Consider the following 13,890-nt stretch of genomic DNA (forward strand, 5'->3'; position numbering starts at 1 on the left):
CCATGAATTGGGCTGTGGCGCAGGCGGGAAAGCAAGCCAGCTGCAATTAACTGCAATGAATCACTCTGACCAGGAGGTCATGAGTTCGAGGCCCGCTCAGAGCCTATGTTTGTCTTGTCTTTGTTCTATGTTAAAAGGCATTGAATGTTTGCCGATATGTGTCATGTGATCCGCCCTGAGTCCCCTTCGGGGTGAGAAAGAAGGGCGGGATAGAAATGCTGTAAATCTATATATATAAAAGAGTGATGGCATCAGGGCAGCGGACAAAACAACAAAACTACAGGCCCCCCAACCTCGAAATTTGACAATACAACCCATCATCCATGGCTCTAGGTAGATACAACAAAAAGAAAAGAAAAATAAAGTCCTAATTAGAGGTAGAGGAATAATTGTTTTTATCCAATTGCTGCCAGTTACAAGGCTAAGTTCCGCCCACTTGGTCTCCTAGCAACCCACTCAGCCCAGGGGACAGGCACAAGAGTTTGGAGAGACCCCTAAGGGCCATCCAGCCCAACCCTTTCTACTATGCAGCAGGACACAATCCAAGCATTCACAACACATGGACAACGTATAAATACTATACAATACTACACAGGGACATTGACCCCCTCTACCCTCACCACTTTCACAGTACACAAACAACCAAATGCATACTAAACATAAAGACAACCATACAACAGACATTCAATACCACCACTACCTCAACAAGTTCTCACCAACACCACCAGACAACGCCACAGCAACGCGTGGCCGGGCACAGCTAGTAAATAAATAAAATAAAGAAATGAAGGCCTTTGACAACACATTAAATCAGGTCAATGCTTTCCCCCCTTTTGTGCCTGAGGATCATTTGACCAAGCAGACATTTAATTTAGCTGAACGTTTTTGTTGCTGGACATCCAGTCCGGGCGGGCCTTGGCTTGTGGACGGATCAGGATAATCCGTTGCTGCCGCCGCTCTTGGCCCGGAGCCATGCAGGCTGGCCGAGGAGGGATTTTGGGATTTGGAGTGCCCCCGCCCTCTGCTTCCCAATGTTCTAGAGTGCTTTAAAAGGGAAAGCCAAGGCTCTGGCCTCCTTGCTTCCTTCCTTCCTTCCTTCCTTCCGCTGACGCACGGCTGCATCACCAGCGGCAGCACATCCAGCCAAGGCCTCCCTCCTCCTCCTCCTCCTCCTCCTCCTCCTCCTCCTGCCAGAGATGTTTGGTAACAGCTGAGGCCTGGCCTGGGCCGGGAGAGCGCGGCTAGGACCCGGGATCCGCTTGGCCTGCATCCCAGAGGTGCCCCCCATCCCCATCCAGAGCCAAAGGGGAGGAAGGATCAGAGCCGAGCCGAGCTGCAAAGCAACACCTCCCTGGCCGGGGCATCCCATCACGAGTGGCCTGACTGCCTGCGCCGGGGCTGCCCATGCGCGCACACCCTCTCCCCCACTGAGCCCCCATCACAAGGTGAGCCCCTTCCTCAACAAAAAGGCCTCGCCCTTCTCCACATGCTGCTCCTCTCTGTGTTTAGACACTTGTGCAAGGTGGATCCGGACAGCTCCCGGACACAGATTCCCACTTGGTGATGTATTGGGGGGATGCGTGGATTGATTGGGGGTGTATTTATTTATATGTATTGATGTACGTATTGATTGGGAGATATATTTATTAATTGTGGGTATATACGTATTGATTGGGGGATGTACATATTGATGGGGGTGTATGCATTGATTGGGGATATATGTATTGATTGGGGGTGTATTTATTTATTCAGGGGTATATGTATTCATTTGGGGGTGTATTTATTTATTCAGGGGTATATGTATTGATTTGGGGGATGTATGTATTGATTAGGGTTGTATTTATTTATTCAGGGGTATATGTATTGATTTGGGGGATGAACGTATTGATTGGGGGTGTATTTATTTATTCAGGGGTATATGTATTGATTTGGGGGATGTATGTATTGATTGGGGGTGTATTTATTTATTCAGGGGTATATGTATTGATTTGGGGGATGTATGTATTGATTGGGGGTGTATTTATTTATTCAGGGGTATATGTATTGATTTGGGGGATGTATGTATTGATTGGGGGTGTATTTATTTATTCAGGGGTATATGTATTGATTTGGGGGATGTACGTATTGATTGGGGGTGTATTTATTTATTCAGGGGTATATGTATTGATTTGGGGGATGTATGTATTGATTGGGGGTGTATTTATTTATTCAGGGGTATATGTATTGATTTGGGGGATGTACGTATTGATTGGGGGTGTATTTATTTATTCAGGGGTATATGTATTGATTTGGGGGATGTATGTATTGATTGGGGGTGTATTTATTTATTCAGGGGTATATGTATTGATTTGGGGGATGTATGTATTGATTGGGGGTGTATTTATTTATTCAGGGGTATATGTATTGATTTGGGGGATGTACGTATTGATTGGGGGTGTATTTATTTATTCAGGGGTATATGTATTGATTTGGGGGATGTATGTATTGATTAGGGTTGTATTTATTTATTCAGGGGTATATGTATTGATTTGGGGGATGTACGTATTGATTGGGGATGTATTTATTTATTCAGGGGTATATGTATTGATTCGGGGGATGTATCCATTGATTGGGAGATATACATATGGATGGGAGTGTATGTATTGATTGGGGTTATGTTTGTATTGATTGGGGGTGTATGTGGTGATTGGCGGAATGTATGTATTGATTGAGGGATGTATGTATAGATTGTGGGTATGTACGTATTGTGGGTATGTACGTATTGATTGGGGGGATGTACGTATTGATTGTGGTAGTGTATGTATTGATTGGGGGATGTATGTATTGATTGTGAGTATGTATATATTGATTGGGGGTGTATTTATTTATTTATTCAGGGGTGTATGTATTGATTGGGATGATGTTTGTATTGACTGGGGTGGTGTACGTATTGATTGGGGGGATGTATGTATTGATTGTGGGGATGCATGTATTGATTGAGGGGGTGTATGTATTTTTTGCAGATGGGAGTTTTGTCAGCACCAATTGTGTTTAAGTGCAGGCCAAGGCCTTTGCGCATTGCGCCCAGTGTGCCAATCACCTCTGGAACCACTTTCCCTGGCTTGTGCCAGAGTCTTTGCACTCCAATCTTCAGATCCTCGTATCGCGCCAGCTTTTCCCAGCTGCTTCTCTCCATTCCTGCTGGGATTGCAACATGGACGATGCATACTTATGATGATGATGATGATGATGAGTATCATCTCCTCCTTCAGCAAGACTCGTCCCTCCGCCGGTCCTTCTGCAGCGATGGTGTGACCGGAAGGGCCTTGCGTCCGGGCGGGATCATGGCGGAAGAAGGGGGGTCCTGCAGCCGGGACTGGCGACGCCTCATGGCACCCCACGAAGGAGAAGACCCCCCCAACCACGCGCCTGGCTTCGCTCATGTGAGTATGGCCCCCGCCCTCAGATTTAGACTTAGGCTCACCCAAAGTCCGAAATGACTTGAAGGCACAACAACAACAACAATCCTACTTAACTTGACAATCTCATTGGCCAGAAGCAGGCCCACACTTCCCATTGGAATCCTGATAGGTTTATGTTGGTTAAAATCATTTTTATTTTTAAGTATTGTTCATTCATTTACTAATATTGTGCTACGGTAATAATATAATATATTGTGTATGCATATAATATTGATACATTAGTCTCACTTATCCAACATAAACGGGCCGGCAGAATGTTGGATAAGCGAATATGTTGGATAATAAGGAGGGATTAAGGAAAAGCCTATTAAAACATCAAATTAGGTTATGATTTTACAAATTAAGCACCAAAACATCATGTTAGACAACAAATTTGACAGAAAAAGGAGTTCAATCCAACATTCTGGATTATCCAATGCATTTTTGTAGTCAATGTTTTCGATACATTGTGATACTTTGGTGCTAAATTCGTAAATACAGTAATTACTACGTAGCATTACTGTGTATTGAACTACTTTTTCTGTCAAGTTTGTTGTATAAACATGATGTTTTGGTGCTTAACTTGTAACCTAATTTGATGTTTAATAGGCTTTTCCTTAATCCAACATATTCGCTTATCCAATGTTCTGCCAGCCTGTTTATGTTGGATAAGAGAGATTCTACTGTATTACTAATAATAATATGGTATAGTGGTATAGTACAATATATTAATATATAATGCTAATACAGTAGAGTCTCACTTATCCAACATAAACGGGCCGGCAGAACGTTGGATAAGCGAATATGTTGGATAATAAGGAGGGTTTAAGGAAAAGCCTATTAAACATCAAATTAGGTTATGATTTTACTAATTAAGCACCCAAACATCATGTTAGACAACAAATTTGACAGAAAAAGTAGTTCAATACGCAGTAATGCTATGCAGTAATTACTGTATTTACGAATTTAGCACCAAAATATCACGATATATAGAAAACATTGACTACAAAAATGGCTTGGATAATCCAGAAGCTTGGATAAGAGAGGCTTGGATAAGTGAGACTCTACTGTATTGTGCTATGCTAATAATATAATATAATAATAATAATAAAATAATATATTGTATATATTAATATATGATATTAAGCGGCTGAGGGGAAAAAGGAAAGGGCCTGAGTCTGTCAGGAATGGTGGGACTTAGAGTCCAAAACACCTGGAGGGAAGGCCCAAGTTGGGCCCAGGCCTGCTTTAGGCCTTCAGGAAGAGTTAAATACATTTAAATACAAATAAATGGTCGTACCTGACAATCCAGAGGCTCCATCAAGGGCAATCAAACGGATCCGATGTCGCCGGGGTTCAGTGGATGAGGGTGAACTACATCTCCCAGGTATGAGGCCAGTCGCTGCCAAACCCGGCCTGTATGCACGGCCCGCCATGTTGGGCCTGTGGGCCAAGCTTGGTCCAGATCTGACGCGGCCGGGGTTCAGTGCTCTGTGAAGAAGGGTGAACTACAACTCCCAAAATCAAGGTCTGTTCTCACAAACATGTTCAGTCAGTCACGACGCCAAGCAAGTTCCTCCGAAATGTAACCTTCCAGGACCTGCGTGGTTAGGAGAAGAAGGTCAAAATGGCTGCTGCTTCCTGAGGGAAGAAGAAGGTCAAAATGGCTGCCATTTCCTGAGGGAAGAGGAACTCAAAATGGCTGCCGTTTCCTGAGGGAAGGGGAAGGTCAAAATGGCCGCCGTTTCCTGAGGGAAGAGGAACTCAAAATGGCTGCTGTTTCCTGAGGGAAGGGGAAGGTCAAAATGGCCGCCGCTTCCTGAGGGAAGAAAAAGGTCAAAATGGCCGCCATTTCCCAAGGGAAGAAAAAGGTCAAAATGGCTGCCATTTCCTGAGGGAAGAGGAACTCAAAATGGCTGCCGTTTCCTGAGGGAAGAAGAAGGTCAAAATGGCCGCCGTTTCCTGAGGGAAGAGGAACTCAAAATGGCCGCCATTTCCTGAGGGAAGAGGAACTCAAAATGGCTGCCATTTCCTGAGGGAAGAGGAACTCAAAATGGCCGCCATTTCCCGAGGGAAGAAAAAGGTCAAAATGGCCGCCATTTCCTGAGGAAATGGGAAGGTCAAGATGGCCGCCATTTACTGAAGGCAAAGGAACTCAAAATGGCCGCCATTTCCTGAGGGAAGAAAAAGGTCAAAATGGCCGCCATTTCCTGAGGGAAGGGGAAGGTCAAAATGGCCGCCGTTTCCTGAGGGAAGGGGAAGGTCAAAATGGCCGCCGTTTCCTGAGGGAAGAGGAACTCAAAATGGCTGCTGTTTCCTGAGGGAAGGGGAAGGTCAAAATGGCCGCCGCTTCCTGAGGGAAGAAAAAGGTCAAAATGGCCGCCATTTCCCAAGGGAAGAAAAAGGTCAAAATGGCTGCCATTTCCTGAGGGAAGAGGAACTCAAAATGGCTGCCGTTTCCTGAGGGAAGAAGAAGGTCAAAATGGCCGCCGTTTCCTGAGGGAAGAGGAACTCAAAATGGCCGCCATTTCCTGAGGGAAGAGGAACTCAAAATGGCTGCCATTTCCTGAGGGAAGAGGAACTCAAAATGGCCGCCATTTCCCGAGGGAAGAAAAAGGTCAAAATGGCCGCCATTTCCTGAGGAAATGGGAAGGTCAAGATGGCCGCCATTTACTGAAGGCAAAGGAACTCAAAATGGCCGCCATTTCCTGAGGGAAGAAAAAGGTCAAAATGGCCGCCATTTCCTGAGGGAAGGGGAAGGTCAAAATGGCCGCCGTTTCCTGAGGGAAGGGGAACCCGCCGGTCAAGAGAAACACTGGTCTCGGTAATTTCAGGGTTTAGTTTAGTGAGAGGGCATTGTTGTTGTTGTTATTGTTGTTGTTGTTGTGTATCTTCCTGTCATTTCCTTCTCGTGTCGATTTAGATCCAAATCGGAACAGAACAGAAACAAAATGTCGGGCTCTTCAGCCGGCCTTAGCCTTTTGGACTTCGAATTCCTTCTAATGGTTTCTAAAGCGTGAATTTCCAAAAACGCCATTTAATATTTAATTCGAATATTAATTTAATATTTAATGTTTGCGTCATATTGGCGTATATTTCGCATCGTTCTGTCAGGCCGCCATTGAGTCTCCTTCTTCGGGGAGAGATTGAAGCAAGGCCCGGCTGAGCTGAGGAAAAATCAAAAGGTCGGGAATTCAAGCCTGGGTCAGGGTGAGCACCCGCCGTTAGCCCCAGCTCAGCTGCACACCTTTTATTTTATTTTTTAAACCTAGCAGGTCGGAAGCAGAAACGCGAGTAGGTAAATAGGTACTGCATTGAGCTGTGGAAATAATCCTTTGGTTTTCCCCGCAGGTGCCTAAGTTACGCTGATCGAGGGGGCCGAAAACCACAACAGCGACATGAAACACCACACGGTAAGGACATATTAATAATAATAATAATAATAATAATAATAATAATAATAATAATAGCAATAAGTCATCATGCTATACTAATAATATATTGTATATATTGTATAATATAACACAATATAATAATAATAATATAATATCCAGAAAAACGCCATGCCACCATGTCAGTATAACAATATAATGATATATAATACTCATGCTATACTAATAATATATTGTATATATTGTATATATTGTATAATATATTGTATAATATAACACAAGATAATAATAATAATAATAATAATAATAATAATAATAATATAATATCCAGAAAAATGGCATGCCACCATGTCTCCTGTGTCAGTATAACAATATAATGATCTATAATACTCATGCTACACTAATAATATATTGTATAATATATTGTATAATATAACACAATATAATAATAATAATAATAATAATAATAATATCCAGAAAAACGCCATGCCACCATGTCAGTATAACATTATATATGATATATAATACTCATGCTATACTAATAATATATTGTATATATTGTATAATATATTGTATAATATATTGTATAATATAACACGATATAATAATAATAATAATAATAATAATAATAATATCCAGAAAAACGCCATGCCACCATGTCAGTATAACATTATATATGATATATAATACTCATGCTATACTAATAATATATTGTATATATTGTATAATATATTGTATAATATATTGTATAATATAACACGATATAATAATAATAATAATAATAATAATAATAATAATATAATATCCAGAAAAACGCCATGCCACCATGTCTCATGTGTCAGTATAACAATATAATGATATATAATATTCATGCTATACTAATAATATATTGTATTATATATTGTATAATATAACACAATATAATAATAATAATAATAATAATATCCAGAAAAACGCCATACCACTATGTCTCCTGTGTCAATATAACAATATAATGATATATAATACTCATGCTATACTAATAATATATTGTATATATTGTATAATATATTGTATAATATAACACGATATAATAATAATAATAATAATAATAATATATCCAGAAAAACACCATGCCACCATGTCTCCTGTGTCAATATAACAATATAATGATATATAATACTCATGCTTTACTAATAATATATTGTATATATTGTATAATATATTGTATAATATAACACAATATAATAATAATAATAATAATAATAATAATAATATAATCTTGTCTCCTTTGCATCACCTGTAGGCCCCTCCCACATGCTATGCTATATATATATTGTATATACTTGAGTATAAGCCTAGTTTTTCAGCCCTTTTTTAAAGGCTGAAAAAGCCCCCCTCGGCTTATACTATATTGTATATATATGTAATATTAATAATAATATTATGATGTAATATAATGTAATAATAATTATAATTCACTATTATAATTGTATATTTATATTACATGCAATATTACTAATAATGTTGTAATATAGTCGTATAATATAATATATTGTATGTATATATACTTGTAAACCGCCCTGAGTCCCCTTCGGGGTGAGAAGGGCGGGATATAAATGTCACTAATAATAATAATAATAATAATAATACTCGGGTGAGGGTCCTGGTTGGCTTATATTTGGGTCAGTTTATACTCGAGAATATATGGTATATTTATTATTTTTCTATATTGTATATGCATATAATATTAATAATATTATTTTGTAATAGCAATATAATACTAATCATACAATATAATAATGTTAATTATATATTATATATTACATGTAATATTAATAATAATATTACAATATATTGATGTATGGTAATTTATTGCAAGTATTGTGCTATGCTAATAATATAATATTGTATGTAAATTTAATTTGTAAGCCGCTCCGAGTCCCCTTCGGGGTGAGAAGGGCGGCATATAAATGTATTAAATAAATAAATAATAAATACTAAATAATACACTATTATAATTATATATTATATACTACACGTAATATTACTAATAATATTGCAGTATAGTGGTATAATACAATATAATAATATATAATGCTATATATTTCAATATAGTGATATATAATGCCAATACAGTGCTGTGCTAATAATATAGTATATTGTATATACATATAATAATTAGAATGTAATACAATGTAATAACATAATAATTGTATATTATATATTGCATGTAATATTACTAATAATATTGCAGTATAGTGGTATAGTACAATATAGTAATGTAATATTGTCCTGTGCTAATAATATAATATATTGTATATACATATAATATTGATAATAATATTATAATGCAATACAATATAATATGAATAATAATACACTATTACAATTGTATATTTATCTTATATGTAATATTACTAATAATATTGCAGTATAGTGGTATAGTACAATATAGTAATATATAATGCTAATATTGTGCTATGCTAAGAATATAATTTTTATTGAATATGCATATAACTTGTAAGCCGCCCCAAGTCCCCTTTGAGGTGAGGAGGGCAGGAAATAAATGTCTCAAATAAATACATAAATAATTTATTATATATTTTTTTTTCGTGTCAGGACCAACCGTAGTTGCTTCTGGAGTGAGAGAATTGGCTGTCTGCAAGGACGTTGCCCAGGAGATGCCCGGATGTTTTTTGATGTTTTAAATAAATAAAGGGAATGAGGTGCTGAACCATGGAAGGAGCTGTCCGGGGTCCTGAAGGGATTTAATGCTAGATTTTCACACTAAAGTCCGGGACACAGAAGCGGATTTGAGCTGTTTCCCTAGGAAGTGGGCAGATCTGTCAATAATAATAATACTAATAATAATAATAATAACAACAACTTCATATTTTTATATCCCGCCCTGTCTTTGCCTTCTCCTTTTCCCGCAGAGCCCGCCGGCCGTGGTCTTTGTCATCCTCTTTGGCCTCTTCATGCTGCTCATCTTCTACAACTCCAACAGCCGCAACGAGGGTTTCCAATACAACGCCGACACCGCAAAAATACACCTGCCCCCCAACCTCAGGGAATGGGGGGTCAAGACGGGATTCAGGCCGGCCTCCGGGAACAAGGTAGGGGGGTCTCTCTAACACCGGGGGGGGGGGGGGGAGAACGACCCTGGCACGTGGGGTCAACCTACAGCATAGTGCATCTTATCCTACCCATGGCTGGATGGCCATCTGCCAGGAGGGATCGGGTGATGTCTTACTTCCTGGCGGAAATGGGTTGGGCTGGATGGACCTGGAATGGGTCTCTTCCAACACTGATGGATATAATATAGAGCATAGTGTATCTTGTCATACCCATGGCTGGATGGCCATCTGCCGGGAGGGATCGGGTGGGGTCTTACTTCCTGGTAGAATGGGGTTGGGCTGGATGGACTTGGAATGGGTCTCTTCCAACACTGATAGATATAATAGAGAGCATAGTGTATGTTATCCTATCTATGGCTGGATGGCCATCTGCCGGGAGGGATCGGGTGGTGTCTTACTTCCTGGCGGAAATGAGTTGGGCTGGATGGACCTGGAATGGGTCTCTTCCAACACTGATGGATATAATATAGGGCATAGTGTATGTTATCCTATCCATGGCTGGATGGCCATCTGCCGGGAGGGATCGGGTGGTGTCTTACTTCCTGGCGAAATTAGTTGGGCTGGATGGCTATGGAATGGGTCTCTTCCAACTCTAGGATCATAGGATAGATATAATAGAGAGCATAGTGTATATTATTATTATTATTATTATTATTATTATTATTATTATTATTATAAGATAGATATGCTGGATTTCGTATCACAAAATCACACACATCTATCTTGTTTGCTGTGTCATAATAAAATAATAATAATAATAATAATAATAATAATAATAATAATAATAATAATAATAATATACACTATGTACACTATTATATCTATCAGCGTTGGAAGAGACCAGTTAGGGTTATTATTATTGTTGTTGTTGTTGTTGTTATTATTATTGTACGACTGGGCCTGCTTTCTGTTTGCAGACCCTGGACCGGCACTGCGGTCACTGCGTGGTCATCACCAGCTCCAGCCACGTGCTGGGGAGCCAGCTGGGGCCGGCCATCGACCAGGCCGAGTGCGTGATCCGCATGAACGACGCGCCCACCACGGGCTACGAGGCGGACGTGGGCCGGCGGACCACCTTCCGGGTGGTGGCCCACTCCAGCCTCTTCCGGGTGCTGCGCAAGCCGCAGGAGTTTGTCAGCAAGACCCCCGAGAACATCCTCATCTTCTGGGGTCCGGAGGGGCGCATGCGGAAGGGCCTGGGCAAGGTCATCCAGCGGGCCAGCGCCGCCTTCCCCAACATGACCGCCTTCATCGTCAACGGGGACCGCCTGGGACAGTTCGACCGCCTCTTCAAGAAGGAGACCGGCAAGGACCGGTAGGGACGGACGCAATAACAATTATCATTATATAATTATATAATCCAGTTCAAATCAGATAATCTGTATTTTATAGGCAGTGTGGAAGAGGCCTAAGTGAGGCCTAACTCTGCCTGTCCCCTGGGCTGACTGGGTTACTAGGAGACCAAGAGGGCGGAGCTTAGCCTTCTAACTGGCAGCGATTGGATAAAAACAATTATTCCTCTCCCTCTAATTAGGACTTTATTTTTCTTTTCTTTTTGTTGTATGAATGTAGAGGCGTGGATGAGAGGTTGTGCTGTCAATTTTCGAGGTTGTGGGGCGTTTAGTTTAGTTGTTTTTTCCGGTGCCGTGATTCCGTTACCCTTTTATATATATAGATTATATTATTATAAGATTATTATTATGCTCTTATATTATTTAATTATTATTTATTATTATTTTATTATAATAATATTATTATTATGCTCTTGTTATTTTATAATATTATTATATTATATATATAATATTATAATATTATAATAATATATATATATAGATATATATTATAATTTATAATATTATTATGATGCTCTTGTCATATTTTATCATTGCTTGTATTTTGATTTTGCTGTAAGCTGCCCCGAGTCTCCTTCAGGGGAGATGGAGGCGGGATATAAATAAACTATAATAATAATAATAATAATAATAATAATAATAAGTTTATTTATATTTATTATCATTATTATTATATTTTATTATATTTATTATTAGTAGTAGTAGTATATTATTATATTATATTATTATAATATTATTATTATTATGCTATTATATTATTTTATTATTATTTATTATATTTTATTTTATTTTTTATTTTATTATAATAATATTGTTATTTTATAATATTATATTATATATATTATGATATTACAATATTATATATATATTATAATTTTTAATATTGTTATGATCCTCTCTAAAGCCTTACATGGCTCAGGTCCATATCCTGACATACACACCTGCCCATGCCTTGGGATCTTAATGGGGAGACCCTTCTCTCTGTCCCGCCCAGGTGGGATAATAATAATAATAATAATAATAATAATAATAATAATAATAATAAAACTTTATTTATACCCCGCCACCATCTCCCCACGGGGACTCGGGGCAGCTCACATGGGGCAAGGCCCGACTAGCACATTTTACAAAAACAACAGCATAAATACATTGAACCATATATATTAAAAAAAAAACACAGTAGGACAATAAAACAAGAGTTAATACAGCAGTAATAATATCAGGGATCCCCAAACTTTTTAAACAGGGGGCCAGTTCACAATCCTTCGGACCATTGGAGGGCCGGACTATAGTTGGCCACCGAGCAATAACAACAACAACAACAACAACAACAGCAATAATAATAAAAAGGGAGTTGGAAGAGACCCTTTGGGCCATTGAGTCCAATCCCCTTTGTGCACCGAAAGCACAAGCAAAGCACCCCTGACAGATGGCCACCCAGCCTCAATGTTAATATAATAATAATAATAATAATAATAATAATAATAATAATAATAATAAAGAGGGTTGGAAGAGACCCCTTGGGCCATTTTGTCCAATCCCCTTCTGCCTCTGCGGACCAAAAGCACAAGCAAAGCACCCCTGACAGATGGCCACCCAGCCTTAATAATAATAATAATAATAATAATAATAATAATAATAATAATAATGGTTGTAAGAGAAGAAGAGAACCCTTGGGTCATTTAGCCCAACCCCCTTCAGCCCTTGTGCCGTGGGGGCCGGATAAATAGCTTCAATGGGCCGCATCCGGCCCCCGGGCCTTAGTTTGGGGACCCCTGAATAATATCAATCAATCATGATGGGAGAGGGCCTTTCGAGAGGCGGTTCCCGGGCTCTGGCACTCCCTTTAGAGCAGTTGGCCCTTCCTCGTCTTGCTGAAATTTTTTTTTTATTTAACATTTGGGGAAAAAATTGTTTACCCTTCTGAGTGCTTTACGTTTTTAACAAACAGCCATATTGAAGCTTCACTCTTTGACCGTTATAGTCTGACTGGCCCTCCGGTAACTGCAATATATGCCTCGATAGGATGCTTCATGAACTGTAGTTGTTTTTCTTACTCCGTCTCCCCTATTATGCTGATATGATTGATGTGCTGTCAGGGAGACGTCTCGGTCGTGGCTGAGCACCGGCTGGTTCACCATGGGCATTTCCATCGAGCTGTGTGACACCATCCACGTCTACGGGATGATTCCTGAAAACTACTGCTCGTAAGTAGTTATAATTATAACAGTATAATATTATTGTTGTTGTTGTTGTTGTTGTTTATTATAATATTATTATCAATATTATATGTATATACAATATATTATATTATATTATTGGAATAGCACAATATTTATTTATTTATTTATTTATTGAATACATTTATATCCCGCCCTTCTCACCCCGAAGGGGACTCAGAGCGGCTTACAAATTAAATTTACATACAATATTATATTATTAGCATAGCACAATACTGGCAATAAATTACCATATTGTACTATATCTATATATTAAATGTAATACAGTAGAGTCTCACTTATCCAAGCTAAACGGGCCGGCAGAAGCTTGGATAAGCGAATATCTTGGATAATAAGGAGGGATTAAG

The 13,890-nt window shown here is 39.1% G+C and overlaps 1 protein-coding gene across 3 annotated transcripts in view; it reads left to right on the forward strand.

The window, feature by feature from the left end:
- The first annotated feature begins 913 nt into the window (after nucleotides 1-913).
- st6galnac6 (ST6 N-acetylgalactosaminide alpha-2,6-sialyltransferase 6) overlaps nucleotides 914-13,890 on the forward strand; it is a 16,323-nt gene continuing 3,346 nt past the window's right edge. Inside the window, exons 1-6 of one of the 3 annotated variants that reach the window (XM_062960571.1) lie at nucleotides 914-1,445; nucleotides 3,252-3,422; nucleotides 6,792-6,853; nucleotides 9,751-9,930; nucleotides 10,869-11,266; nucleotides 13,403-13,510. In XM_062960571.1, the coding sequence (XP_062816641.1) occupies nucleotides 6,839-6,853; nucleotides 9,751-9,930; nucleotides 10,869-11,266; nucleotides 13,403-13,510 (701 nt within the window). In that variant the 5' untranslated portion in view covers nucleotides 914-1,445; nucleotides 3,252-3,422; nucleotides 6,792-6,838. The remainder of the gene's footprint in view (nucleotides 1,446-3,251; nucleotides 3,423-6,791; nucleotides 6,854-9,750; nucleotides 9,931-10,868; nucleotides 11,267-13,402; nucleotides 13,511-13,890) is intronic. The other 2 variants (XM_062960570.1, XM_062960569.1) reach the window with 2 other exon arrangements.

Source organism: Anolis carolinensis, unplaced genomic scaffold, assembly GCF_035594765.1.
Source record: "Anolis carolinensis isolate JA03-04 unplaced genomic scaffold, rAnoCar3.1.pri scaffold_7, whole genome shotgun sequence".
NCBI classification, from domain to species: Eukaryota; Metazoa; Chordata; class Lepidosauria; order Squamata; family Dactyloidae; genus Anolis; species Anolis carolinensis.